This window comes from Oncorhynchus mykiss, chromosome 11 (assembly GCF_057628025.1).
Source record: "Oncorhynchus mykiss isolate SJ-2025 chromosome 11, ASM5762802v1, whole genome shotgun sequence".
In the NCBI taxonomy this organism is placed as follows: domain Eukaryota; kingdom Metazoa; phylum Chordata; class Actinopteri; order Salmoniformes; family Salmonidae; genus Oncorhynchus; species Oncorhynchus mykiss.
The window spans coordinates 62578926-62592448 of NC_143032.1; the positions used below are offsets into that span (position 1 = coordinate 62578926).

At 44.1% G+C, this 13523-nt stretch overlaps 1 protein-coding gene across 4 annotated transcripts; it reads left to right on the forward strand.

Moving 5' to 3' along the window:
* Positions 1 to 2435: 2435 nt before the first annotated feature.
* Positions 2436 to 13510, forward strand: LOC110536133 (acyl-CoA dehydrogenase family member 11). Of its 4 annotated transcripts, none has more exons than XM_090190824.1 (16): positions 2567 to 2650; positions 2966 to 3047; positions 3294 to 3585; positions 3696 to 3919; positions 5673 to 5772; positions 5940 to 6057; positions 6175 to 6317; positions 6642 to 6791; positions 6895 to 6989; positions 7066 to 7165; positions 7294 to 7434; positions 7976 to 8068; positions 9323 to 9430; positions 12506 to 12674; positions 12930 to 12996; positions 13233 to 13510. In XM_090190824.1, exons 3-16 carry the CDS (start codon positions 3322 to 3324, stop codon positions 13345 to 13347), a joined length of 1887 nt encoding a protein of 628 aa, XP_090046950.1. In that variant the 5' UTR covers positions 2567 to 2650; positions 2966 to 3047; positions 3294 to 3321; the 3' UTR covers positions 13348 to 13510. The 4 variants fall into 4 exon arrangements, with proteins under 4 accessions (XP_036791874.2, XP_036791873.2, XP_090046950.1 ...); XM_036935981.2 differs by having other exon boundaries at positions 2569 to 2685; XM_036935979.2 differs by lacking the exon at positions 2966 to 3047 and having other exon boundaries at positions 2436 to 2650.
* Positions 13511 to 13523: the final 13 nt, after the last annotated feature.

Below are 13523 nucleotides of genomic sequence, written 5' to 3' on the forward strand. Positions count from 1 at the left end.
AGCAGATGTTAATGCGAGTGTAGCGAAATGCTTGTGCTTCTAGTTCCGACAATGCAGTAATAACCAACGAGTAATCTAACCTAACAATTCCAAAACTACCACCTTATACACACAAGTGTAAAGAGATAAAGAATATGTACATAAAGATACAGTGCCTTGCGAAAGTATTCGGCCCCCTTGAACTTTGCGACCTTTTGCCACATTTCAGGCTTCAAACATAAAGATATAAAACTGTATTTTTTTGTGAAGAATCAACAAGTGGGACACAATCATGAAGTGGAACGACATTTATTGGATATTTCAAACTTTTTTAACAAATCAAAAACTGAAAAATTGGGCGTGCAAAATTATACAGCCCCCTTAAGTTAATACTTTGTAGCGCCACCTTTTGCTGCGATTACAGCTGTAAGTCGCTTGGGGTATGTCTCTATCAGTTTTGCACATCGAGAGACTGAAATTTTTCTGAAAAGCTTGGTTTGAAGAAATCAACTGTGGGAGCAATTATTAGGAAATGGAAGACATGCAAGACCACTGATAATCTCCCTCGATCTGGGGCTCCACGCAATATCTCACCCCGTGGGGTCAAAATGATCACAAGAACGGTGAGCAAAAATCCCAGAACCACACGGGGGGACCTAGTGAATGACCTGCAGAGAGCTGGGACCAAAGTAACAAAGCCTACCATCAGTAACACACTACGCCGCCAGGGACTCAAATCCTGCAGTGCCAGACGTGTCCCCCTGCTTAAGCCAGTACATGTCCAGGCCCGTCTGAAGTTTGCTAGAGAGCATTTGGATGATCCAGAAGAAGATTGGGAGAATGTCATATGGTCAGATGAAACCAAAATATAACGTTTTGGTAAAAACTCAACTCGTCGTGTTCGGAGGACAAAGAATGCTGAGTTGCATCCAAAGAACACCATACCTACTGTGAAGCATGGGGGTGGAAACATCATGCTTTGGGGCTGTTTTTCTGCAAAGGGACCAGGACGACTGATCCGTGTAAAGGAAATAATGAATGGGGCCATGTATCGTGAGATTTTGAGTGAAAACCTCCTTCCATCATCAAGGGCATTGAAGATTAAACGTGGCTGGGTCTTTCAGCATGACAATGATCCCAAACACACCGCCCGGGCAACGAAGGAGTGGCTTCGTAAGAAGCATTTCAAGGTCCTGGAGTAGCCTAGCCAGTCTCCAGATCTCAACCCCATAGAAAATCTTTGGAGGGAGTTGAAAGTCTGTGTTGCCCAGCAACAGCCCCAAAACATCACTGCTCTAGAGGAGATCTGCATGGAGGAATGGGCCAAAATACCAGCAACAGTGTGTGAAAGCCTTATGAAGACTTACAGAAAACGTTTGACCTCTGTCATTGCCAACAAAGAGTATATAACAAAGTATTGAGATAAACTTTTGTTATTGATCAAATACTTATTTTCCACCATAATTTGCAAATAAATTCATAAAAAATGAAGTGTACCTATGATAAATTACAGGCCTCTCTCATCTTTTTAAGTGGGAGAACTTGCAGAATTGGTGGCTGACTAAATACTTTTTTGCCCCACTGTACATATGAGATGAGTAATCTAGGGTATGTAAACAAAGTGGCATAGTTTAAAGTGGCTAGTGATACATGTATTACATAAAGATGCAGTAGATGATATAGAGTACAGTATATACATATGAGATGAGTAATGTAGGGTATGTAAACATATTAAGTAGCATTGTTTAAAGTGGCTAGTGATATATTTTACATCAATTCCCATTATTAAAGTGGCTGGAGTTGAGTCAGTGTGTTGGCAGCAGCCACTCAATGTTAGTGTTGGCTGTTTAACAGTCTGATGGCCTTGAGATAGAAGCTGTTTTTCAGTCTCTCGGTCCCTGCTTTGATGTATCTGTACTGATCTCGCCTTCTGGATGATAGCGGGGTGAACAGGCCTTCCTGTGACATCGGGTGGTGTAGATGTCCTGGAGGGCAGGTAGTTTGCCCCCGGTGATGCGTTGTGCAGACTTCACTACCCTCTGGAGAGCCTTACAGTTGTGAGCAGAGCAGTTGCCGTACCAGGCGGTGATTATGTACCACACATGCATGGTTAGTTGGTAAATCTACTACAAATATCACACAGGATTCAACATAATGTACCACACATGCATAGTAAGCTCATAGGGCAGGAGCCCATCTCCTGTTCCTATAGTGTAAGGCAGCTTGATGTACAAGTACACTCCCAGGACACTGGTCTATCACAGGGCCTTACCCCCGAATTTATCTATATTAAAAAAAAAGAATGTATCAAATTTTTCTCATTTTAACAGTCTGGTATGACTCGGCCAGGGATCAAGCACACAACCTTCCAATCTCAGGGTAGACACTAACCATAAGGCCACTGAGTTGGTCACACATGCATGCATGGTAATTGGTTTGTGGTTATTCTTTGTATTGCACTGAATATGATGTTTTTCAACTGAGAGTTCTAGATCTTTACTATAGGGTTGTCATTTATTTCATTGTAGAAGCTTTGTATATCTTCTGAAAAGCAGCTGTCTAGTTTGTTGATCCAGACTTTTATTTTGAAGGTTGATAGACTATTAACGAGACCGGAGGTTGCTCCTTTATTTTGAAGAAAAGTAGAAGGGGATTCGTTGAAGCCTGAACGGTGTGTAAAAACAAAATTGCAGAGGGGATTGTTAAGTAAGGAATATTTATTCGTTTTCCTTCAATCTTTTCTAACCACATATTTTGTAAACGTTTGACAACCATTGGTAGACTACCATGCAGCAAAGATTGCTCCGTTGCTACAGTGCCTGAACTTTGACACACTTGAGTCACAAGCTGTTCACACGTTGGCATTGCATAATAGGTTTTCTTCAGCTTTTTTTATTCGAATTATTAAACTAAATGTTGAAATAATTTTTGACCACACATGACATGAGAGGTGTTGACTGTTAATTTCATTCATTCGTTTTTGTAGACTATCATTAAAGCTGCAGTCCATAATATTTCCTACCGCAAATACGTGTGATTTCTTATTAAAGGCCCACTGATATTTACAGGTATTTATGATAATTGAAATTAATTATATATATATATATATATATATATATATATATATATATATATATATATATATATATAAATCAATTGATTATTGTTGAATGTCCCTTATAATGTCTAGGTAGCTTTATAGAAGTGACGGCTGGTGTTTGTTATTTTTCAAATCAAGAAGTAGGCCTTTAAATGTAACTAAAGAAATGCAGCTGTTCTTTTGAAAAAATCAGTTTACATTGTATCATATTCAGGCCAGTGGCGTGACATCTGAGCTCCTGGATGATGGCTGTGAACCGACAGGTCACTAGACACAGTTACCGGGTGTGTACCAGATTGTATCGGCCGCTGTCATGCAGCAGTTCTGTGAGCATGGTTCAGAAGGTCCTGGTTCGGCCTCCCCAAGATGTCCCCGGAGCAGAGGGGCAGGCAGAGTTCTTCCGGGCTGGGATTGGAGGGTTCTTCCAGGAGAGGCCAATGCTGAAGAACCCCTTCCTGGAGGACGCTCTGCTACAGGGATACCTGAGGAGACACCTGCCCAGTGAGGTGTGTGTGTACTGTGTATAACATAATGTTTCAGAATGGATTGAAACTATGACGATGATGCTTTATCTGTTAGTCACTGACGATGATGATGATGGTGTGTGTGTTCCCAGGCAGTGTATTCCGACCTGCGTGTGTTTGGGGAGCGATTGGTGCGAGAGGTGGATGGGTGGGGTCGGGAGTGTGAGGTCACACCCCCTCGGTTGGTGACCTATGACCCCTGGGGTTGCCGTGTTGACCGCATTGTCACTTCTCCTGCCTGGCAACGTATGAAGGACCTATCAGCACAGGAAGGGCTGGTTGCCATCGGATACGAGAGGAGCTACGGGGAGTGGAGGTGGTAGACACACACACCTGACCCATACACACTGAATCCTTACCTAAACCCTAATACATAAACACTAACCTGACAAACACACAATGAATCCTTACCTAAACCCTATACATATACACTAACCTGACAAACACACAGCGAACATAAAAACATCACAAGTGACAGTAATCTCAGAAACAACTCATTGGCATTTTGTGACTTGACATTATTAGAATTTCATACACCAATAGTATGTGTCAGCTAAGGTTAAATATAAACTCAGCAAAAAAAGAAACGTCCTCTCACTGTCAATTGCGTTTATTTTCAGCAAACTTAACATGTGTAAATATTTGTATGAACATAACAAGATTCAACAACTGAGACATAAACTGATCAAGTTCCATAGACATGTGACTAACAGAAATGGAATAATGTGTCCCTGAACAAAGGGGTGGGTCAAAATAAAAATAAAAAGTTACAGTATCTGGTGTGGCCACCAGCTGCATTAAGTACTGCAGTGCATCTCCTCCTCATGGACTGCACAAGATTTGCCAGTTCTTGCTGTGAGATGTTACCCCACTCTTCCACCAAGGCACCTGCAAGTTCCCGAACATTTCTGGGGGGAATTGCCATAGCCCTCACCATCCGATCCCAGACATGCTCAATGGGATTGAGATCCGGGCTCTTCACTGGCCATGGCAGAACACTGACATTCCTGTCTTGCAGGAAATCACACACAGAATGAGGGTCATGTCAGGATGAGGCTGCAGGAAGGGTACCACATGAGGGATGAGGATGTCTTCCCTGTAACGCACAGCATTGAGATTACCTGCAATGACAGCAAGCTCAGTCCGATGATGCTGTGACACACCGCCCCAGACCATGACGGACCCTCCACCTCCAAATCGATCCTGCTCCAGAGTACAGGCCTAGGTGTAACGCTCATTCCTTCAATGATAAACGCAAATCCGACCATCACCCCTGGTGAGACAAAACCGTGACTCGTCAGTGAAGAGCACTTTTTGCCAGTCCTGTCTGGTCAGCAATGGTGTGTTTGTGCCCATAGGCGACGTTGTTGCCGGTGATGTCTGGTGAGGACCTGCCTTACAACAGGCCTACATGCCCTCAGTCCAGCCTCTCTCACCCTATTGCGGACAGTCTGAGCACTGATGGAGGGATTGTGCGTTCCTGGTGTAATTCGGGCAGTTGTTGTTGTCATCCTGTACCTGTCCCGCAGGTGTGACATTCGGATGTACCGATCCTGTGCAGGTGTTGTTACACGTGGTCTGCCACTGCGAGGACGGTCATCTGTCCGTCCTGTCTCCCTGTTGCACTGTGTTAGGCGTCTCACAATACGGACTTTGCAATTTATTACCCTGGCCACATCTGCAGTCCTCATGCCTCCTTGCAGCATGCCTAAGGCACGTTCACACAGATGAGCAGGGACCCTGGGCATCTTTCTTTTGGTGTTTTTCAGAGTCAGTAGAAAGGCCTCTTTAGTGTCCTATGTTTTCATAACTGTGACCTTAATTGCCTACCGTCTATAAGGTGTTGGTGTCTTAACAACCGTTCCCCAGGTGCATGTTCATTAATTGTTTATGGTTCGTTGAACAAGCATGGGAAACAGTGTTTAAATCCTTTACATTGACGATATGTGAAGTTATTTGGATTTTTACGAATTATCTTTGAAAGACAGGGTCCTGAAAAAGGAACTTTTCTTTTTTTGCTGAGTTTAGTACTAATATAAAGTGTGTGTGTGTGTGTGTGTGTGTTCCAGTCGTGTGTACCAGATGTGTAAGCTGTATCTGTACTCTCCCTCCTCTGGTCTCTACACCTGTCCTCTGGCTATGACTGATGGAGCTGCCAAGGTTATACAGGTGTGTGTATGTTTGTTTGTGTGTGTCTGTCTGTCTGTCTGAATTAACTTTAATGGTTATCACTGCTCATGTTGGAATTGTTGATTTGTGTTACAAACACAAAACCACTACAACTTGTGATATTCTGATTCATGAACTTGTCTGCGTGTCTGTGTGTGCATGCCTAGTCTCTGGGTGTGTCTTGGCCAGTAGCGGACGCCTTCAGCCGCCTGACCTCTCGTGACCCTGAGCACTTCTGGACGTCTGGACAGTGGATGACTGAACGCAGGGGCGGATCTGACGTAGGTCAGTGTGTCTGTATTCTCTCTGGTTGGTTACATACACTGTATTAGACGATGATAGGTTCCATGACAACTGACGATAATGATACTTGTGTGTGTGTGTGCACGTGTGTGTGTCTAGGCAATGGTACAGAGACCGTAGCGTTGCCTCAGAGTGATGGTACATACAGACTGTCAGGTTTCAAGTGGTTCACCTCGGCTACAGATGCAGACATGACTCTCACACTGGCCAGAGTCACAGACGTAGACGGACAGACCACATCGGTACCACTCAATGTTCATCAGCCCTAATTTTTTCAATTCTTTACTCCTTACTCTTCTGCTCATACTAACACCAGATCCTTGACCCCTCACCTCTTACTTGACCTCTTCACTCCTGATTATCTGACCCCTCAAACCCCCCCACACACACACACGTCTGTCTTCCTCCTCCTAACTGGTGTGTGTGTGTGTGTGTGTGTGTGTGTGTGTGTGTGTGTGTGTGTGTGTGTGTGTGTGTGTGTGTGTGTGTGTGTGTGTGTGTGTGTGTGTGTGTGTGTGTGTGTGTGTGTGCGCGTGCGTGCGTGCGTGCGTGCGTGCGTGTGTCAGGGTAGTAGAGGTCTGTCTATGTTCTATGCTGCAGTGCGTGATGAGCAGGGGATGGTACAGGGCATCGAAGTCCAAAGACTGAAGGACAAACTGGGAACCAGACAGATGCCCACTGCCGAGCTGCTGCTGGACGGGCTGCCTGCTCACAGGGTCAGATTCTCTCTCTCTCTCTCTCTCTCTCTCCCCCTCTCCCTCTCCCCCCCCCCCCCCTTCTCTCTCTCACACATACTAACATTCCTCCCTTCTTTCTCAGCTGTCAGAAGAGGGGAGAGGTGTGGCGTGTATAGCCAACATGCTGACTGTGACTCGTATCCATAACAGCGTGTCTGCTGTGGCTGGTATGAGGAGGTAGGACATCTATTCACTACTACCCACTGCCGTACTGGCGGTCAAGAGTGTGTATTGATGGTGTGTGTGTGTGCAGGGTACTCCAGCTGGCTCGTGACTACGCCACACGTCGCTCTACCTTTGGGAAGCTCCTAAGAGACCATCCCCTTCACATGCAGACCCTCGCTAGGATGGAGGTCAGCTGAAAATAAAGTTGTAAAATAGAATACCCTACTATAACCCCTAAACCTACCACTTGTCTTCACACACCTCAGCTCTCTTTCTCTCTTCTTCCCTCCCTCCCCTCAATACCTTCCTCCTATAGGTGGAGACTCGAGGAGCGTTCCTGCTGGTGATGGAGGTCTGTCGTCTGATTGGCCGAGAGGAGACAGGCCACGCCTCTCAGCTGGAGACTCACCTCCTTCGCCTGCTCACACCTGTGGCTAAACTCTACACTGGCAAACAGGTACACACACACACACACACACACACTCTGTTTTTGTCGACAAGCAGGTAGCCAATAACAGTACACCAGAAATCAGAACATAGACATTGGTTAATACTGGCAGATGGCAGTGGAAAACTGGTGTGTGTATTTAATAATTTTTATCGTTGTATAAATCAAATCAAATTTGTTTATATAGCCCTTTGTACATCAGCTGATATCTCAAAGTGCTGTACAGAAACCCAGCCTAAAACCCCAAACAGCAAGCAATGCAGGTGTTGAAGCATGTTGGCTAGGAAAAACTTCCTAGAAAGGCCAAAACCTAGGAAGAAACCTAGAGAGGAACCAGGCTATGAGGGGTGGCCAGTCCTCTTCTGGCTGTGCCGGGTGGAGATTATAACAGAACATGGCCAAGATGTTCAAATGTTCATAAATGACCAGCATGGTCAAATAATAGGTATGGGACAGGTAGCACGTCTGGTGAACAGGTCAGGAAAGGCATTAGAGATGTGTGTGAGGTGATGCAGGGTGTGTGTGTGTGTGCCATCCCTGTGTGTCTCAGGCGGTTGCCGTGATTTCCGAGGGGCTGGAGAGTTTCGGGGGGCAGGGCTACATCGAGGACACGGGACTACCTGCAATGCTCAGAGATGCTCAGGTAGGTAGTCACATGATGTACACAGACTTACTTTGTGTTACGTAATGGAGTAAAGTTATGTTGCTGTTAATGGATGAAGTAGTTTGTTACTTTCAGTCTGTTACTCAACAACAACAGTGGCAATAGTTGTAGTGCAACAGTACCCAGGGCCAGACTACTGCATTTGGGGCCCCGACCTCCAGGGTGCAAATCTTCTGCAATTCAACACTTTTTGCCATGGGTCAGAGAGAAAAACGCTATTGTTTTATAGCTCATCTCATGCCATTGTTCACCTTGTGCAGTTTGAAAGTGAATTTCCTGTTTCTATCATACACAACCAACCCCCCAAAAAACATATTTTTGTTTGGGGGCCCCATGGAAGTCGGGGGCCCCAGGGCCAGGGCTCTAAATTAAAATGTTTTATTGGTAGCACTGGTGCTCCCAATTGGTGCTCACCACATAAAATGTAGGAGCCCCAGAAAATACGATTTAAAAGAATTGATTGAGATATAGCCTATATTGGAATTATATGAATTCAGTCTACTTTTGAAGCACATGTGCCCGATAAACTAATATTTAACACTATAAAGACATTAGTTAAGCTAAGATGTTGATACGAATACCTGTCATTGAAATTAAAGTAATGTGTGGAATATTAGGTGTCTACATTGTGTAAAAGCACTGTTTTCCTAATGATATGGAGTACATAGAAAATTGTACACTGTCTCTTTAAAAAAGTCAGGTTTATGATGATGACGACATACAAGAGACCTGTCATTTATTCATTGCTATGCTCATTGATCCCCTAAAGAAGCTATCCCTTTTCTTTTCTTTCTGTGCCCCAAAATGTTTGGATATACTGGTAAAGTTACCAGGTTGTTAGCTAGCTAACCCTTTGAGATAACCTGACTCAACAAAGTGTAAACAAATGGTTAACCACGCACAAGTCGTTTTTGAACTGCCCACAACATGGTTTATGAATGTAAAAGGCGGTCCCGGCAATGCAGGTAATATGGGTCAGATCTTTTCACCTGGTTGGGCTACAAGCAAACCGTTTTCACTGTAGTAATGGTGCAACCATGACGCTATCAAATCTGCACACTTTTTTCTCTCGTGCACTCGTTAACAACGATACAGCGTAGCCTTATAATTTAAATATTTTTCCTAGTCGCACAGTGCTCATTTTAGAGCCTTGCCCAGGTCACATATGCCCTTCGCTCCTATTCGGTAATCCAGCCCTGACAGTACCTCTTCTCTCTCACTCTCTATTTCTAGGTGTTGAGTATCTGGGAGGGCACCACTAATGTTCTGTCTCTTGATGTTCTGCGCTGCGTCTCTCGGAGCTCAGGCCTCGTACTGCAGGCCTACTTCACACACACTCAGGTCAGGGTCCCTTAACCCTCTACTGACTAAGCCTTGTCTAAGCCGGGGGTTGTTTTAAGAAGGTCTAAGCTATATGGAATTGTTTTAAGAAGGTCATACCAAGGATCATTTAGCTATTTGATTTTGAATTTTAAGACCTATTGAAGTATAAAAAATTATAATTATATGACGAACATTTTTATTTGGCCTTATTGCTGTTAGCCCATACAAAAGCATTGAATAACAGATTCACTACATGGAATAACAGATATCAAAAGGAAGTTTGTTCTGAAGTGTCTGTCCTACAGTTTTTAAAATGGGGATTTTTTTATTATTCTAATTACACTGATCCGAAATATAAACACAGCATGTGAAGTGTTGGTCCCATGAACTGAAATTAAATATCTGAGAAATGTTCCATAGTCACACAAAGCTTATTTCTCAAAAATGTTGTTTACATCCCTGTTAGTGAGCATTTCTCTTTTGCCAAGATAATCCATCCACCTGACAGGTGTGGCATATCAAGAAGCTGGTTAAACAGCATTATCATTACACAGGTGCACTTTGTGCTGGGGACAATAAAAGGCCACTCTAAAATGTACAGTTTTGTCACACAACACAATGCCACAGATGTCTCAAGTTTTGAGGGAGTGTGCAATTGGCATGCTGACTGCAGGAATGTCCACCAGAGCTATTGCCAGAGAATTTAATGTTCATAAGAATTCTCTACCATAAGCTGCTTCCAACGTTGTTTCCAAGAATTTGGTGTCCAATTGGCCTCAAAACTGCAGACCATGTGTAACCACGCCAGCCCAGGACCTCCAATTCCGGCTTCTTCACTTGCGGGATCGTCTGAGACCAGCCACCCGGACAGCTGATGAAACTGAGTTTGCACAACTAAAGAAACCGTCTCAGGGAAGCTCATCTGTGTGTATGTCGTCCTCACCAGGGTCTTGACCTGACTGCAGTTCGGCGTCATAACCTACTTCAGTGGGAAAATGCTCACCTTCGATAGCCACTGGCACGCTGGAGAAGTGTGCTCTTCATGGATTAATCGTGGTTTCAACTGTAACGGGCAGACAGCGTGTATGGCGTTGTGAGGGCAAGCGGTTTGCTGATGTCAACATTGTGAACAGTGCACCCCATGGTGGGGTATGTTATGGGCATTCATAAACTACAGACAACGATCACAATTGCATTTTATTGATGGTCATTTGAATGCACAGAGATACCGTGACGAGATCCTGAGGCCCATTGTTGTGCCATTCATCCACTACCATCACCTCATGTTTCAGCATGGCCTGCATAATCACCAGACATGACACCCATTGAGTATGTTTGGGATGCTCTGGATCGACGTGTACGACAGCATTTTCCAGCATTTTTTCCCCTATTTTCTACATTGTAGAGTAATAGTGAAGACATCAAAACTATAACATAACACATATGGAATCATGTAGTAACCAAAAAAGTGTTAAACAAATCAAAATATATTTTATTTTTGAGATTCTTCAAATAGCCACCCTTTGCCTTTGACAGCTTTGCACACTCTTGGCATTTTCTCAACCAGCTTCACTTGGAATGCTTTTCTAATCATCTTGAAAGATTTCCCACATATGCTGAGCACTTGTTGGCTGCTTTTCCTTCACTCTGCGGTCCAACTCATCCCAAACCATCTCAATTGGGTGGAGGTCGGGTGATTGTGGAGGCCAGGTCATCTGATGCAGCACACCATCACTCTCCTTCTTGATCAAATAGCCCTTACACAGCCTGGAGGTTTGTTGGGTCATTGTCCAGTTGAAAAACAAATGATAGTCCCACTAAGCACAAACCATGGGATGGCGTATCGCTGCAGAATGCTGTAGTAGCCATGCTGGTTAATTGTGCATTGAATTCTAAATAAATCACAAACAGTGTCACCATCAAAGCACCCCCACACCACCTCCTCCATGCTTCATGGTGGGAACCACACATGCCGAGATCATCCGTTCACCTACTCTGCGTCTCACAAAGACACGGCGGTTGGAACCAAAAATCTCAAATGTGGACTCATCAGACCAAAGGACAGATTTCAACTGGTCTAATGCCCATTGCTTGTGTTTCTTGGTCCAAGAAAGTCTCTTCTTCTTACTGGTGTCCTTTAGAACTGTTTTATTTGCAGCAATTTGACCATGAAGGCCTGATTCACGCAGTCTCCTCTGAACAGTTGATGTTGTGTCTGATATTTGAACTCTGAAGCATTTATTTGGGCTGCAATTTCTGAGGTTGGTAACTTTCCTGTGGCGGTCCTCATGAGAGCCAGTTTCATCATAGCGCTTGATGGTTTTTATGGACTGCACTTGAAGAAACTTTCAAAGTTCTTGACATTCTCACAATTAACTGACCTTCATGTCTTAAATTAATGATGGACTGTCATTTCTCTTTGCTTATTTGAGCTGTTCTTACCATAATATGGACTTGGTCTGTTACCAAAATAGGGCTATCTTCTGTATACCACCCCTACCTTGTCACAACAACTGATTGGCTCAAACGCATTAAGAAGGAAAGAAATTCCACAAATTAACTTTTAACAAGGCACACCTGTTAACTGAAATGCATTCCAGGTGACAATCTCATAAAGCTGGTTGAGAGAATGCCAAGAGTGTGCAAAGCTGTCATCAAGGCAAAGGGTGGCTACTTTGAATAATCACAAATATAAAATAGATTTTGATTTGTTTAACACTTTTTTTGGTTACTACATGATTCCATATGTGTTATTTCATAGTTGTGATGTCTTCACTATTATTCTATGTAGGAAATAGTAAAAATAAAGAAACTCTTGAATGAGTAGGTGTATCCAAACTTTTGACTGGTACTGTATATATTTTCACTGAGCTTAGTTTTTGTTGATAGACTTAGACAGTTAAGATCACATTTGGGATATTTAGTTAGTTTCCACAGCCTTTATCTAGCATCATCCTCCTTGCACCAACATTGAATGGCAGGCATGAAAGACTGTTACTATTAAAAAATGAAAAATACCCTACAACCTCTGTTGATTGCTATACAAATTCTGACTTTATCCCTCTGTGTCTCTCCCTCCCACTCATCCCCCAGTCCCTGCTAGCAGCAGCCTCCCTCCCCTCCCTGTCTGTGGCTGTGAGAGCAGTAGACAGCGCTCTCTCTGGTCTGAGAGAGTTCCTGCAGGCCGCTGCTCTCACACCACCTAGCTTTATGGAGCTGGCAGCACGAGACCTGGCATACAGTTTGGCACGCATTTATATGGGTACTACACACTTTTTATTTGATATTTTTTACTCTACATCATTGGGAAGGGCCCGTAAGCAAGCATTTCACGGTAAAGTTTACACCTGTTGTTTTCGGCACGTGACAAATACAGTTCAATGTTTGACTGAACATTGCATAACAGGAGTAGCACTTACTGTATAGCCCGCCACCTTTCTCAGTTAACCATTGCCAGAGTTGTCTTGTCCTGAGGATGCATTGTGACCCCATCTGTTTGTGTGTGTGTGTGTTTCAGGGGCTCTGCTCATTGACCACGCCTCATGGGAGGGAGCCTCTAACTCTGATGCCTATGCTGCTTTGCGGTAAATTCACATCCGTCCCCACCACTAGTCCATAGTCCAGGGCTCTCCAACCCTGTTCCTGGAAAGCTACCCTCTAGGTTTTCACTCCAGCTAATTATTAGAATCGGGTGAGCTAGATTAGGGTTGGAGCGAAAACCTACAGGACTGTAGTTCTCCAGGAACAGGGTTGGAGAGCCCTGCCCTAGTCCTTACTACTTGTAGGCTAATAGTTCTAGCAGTAAATGTGTGTGTTACAGGTGGTGTGAGCAGGACTTGTGTCCAGTGGTAAGTAAGGCGGCCATAGGATGCTACAACATGAAGACTCCGCCCCTGGATGCTGCGCTGGTCTATGAAGAGTCAACCAGAGACTGAGGGGGTGTGGGGTTGGCTGGGGGCAGGCAATATTTGTGTTCTCAAGGCGATGTAGTCTATGTAAGAAGGGGTACTTCGTGATTAGCCTAGTATGTATGACTGCATGCTATTTCCTGACCTGTGTTAAAATAAAGACTTTCTGATGGAGAGCACTCACTCACCACCCTGACTGATTT

Coding starts and splice junctions, on each gene's coding strand:
- LOC110536133 (XM_036935979.2), top strand. CDS start 3,322: ATGATGGCTGTGAACCGACAGGTCACTAGACACAGTTACCGGGTGTGT. Junction 3,586..3,695: donor GGAGACACCTGCCCAGTGAG/GTGTGTGTGTAC, acceptor GTGTGTTCCCAG/GCAGTGTATTCCGACCTGCG. Junction 6,318..6,641: donor TAGACGGACAGACCACATCG/GTACCACTCAAT, acceptor TGCGTGTGTCAG/GGTAGTAGAGGTCTGTCTAT.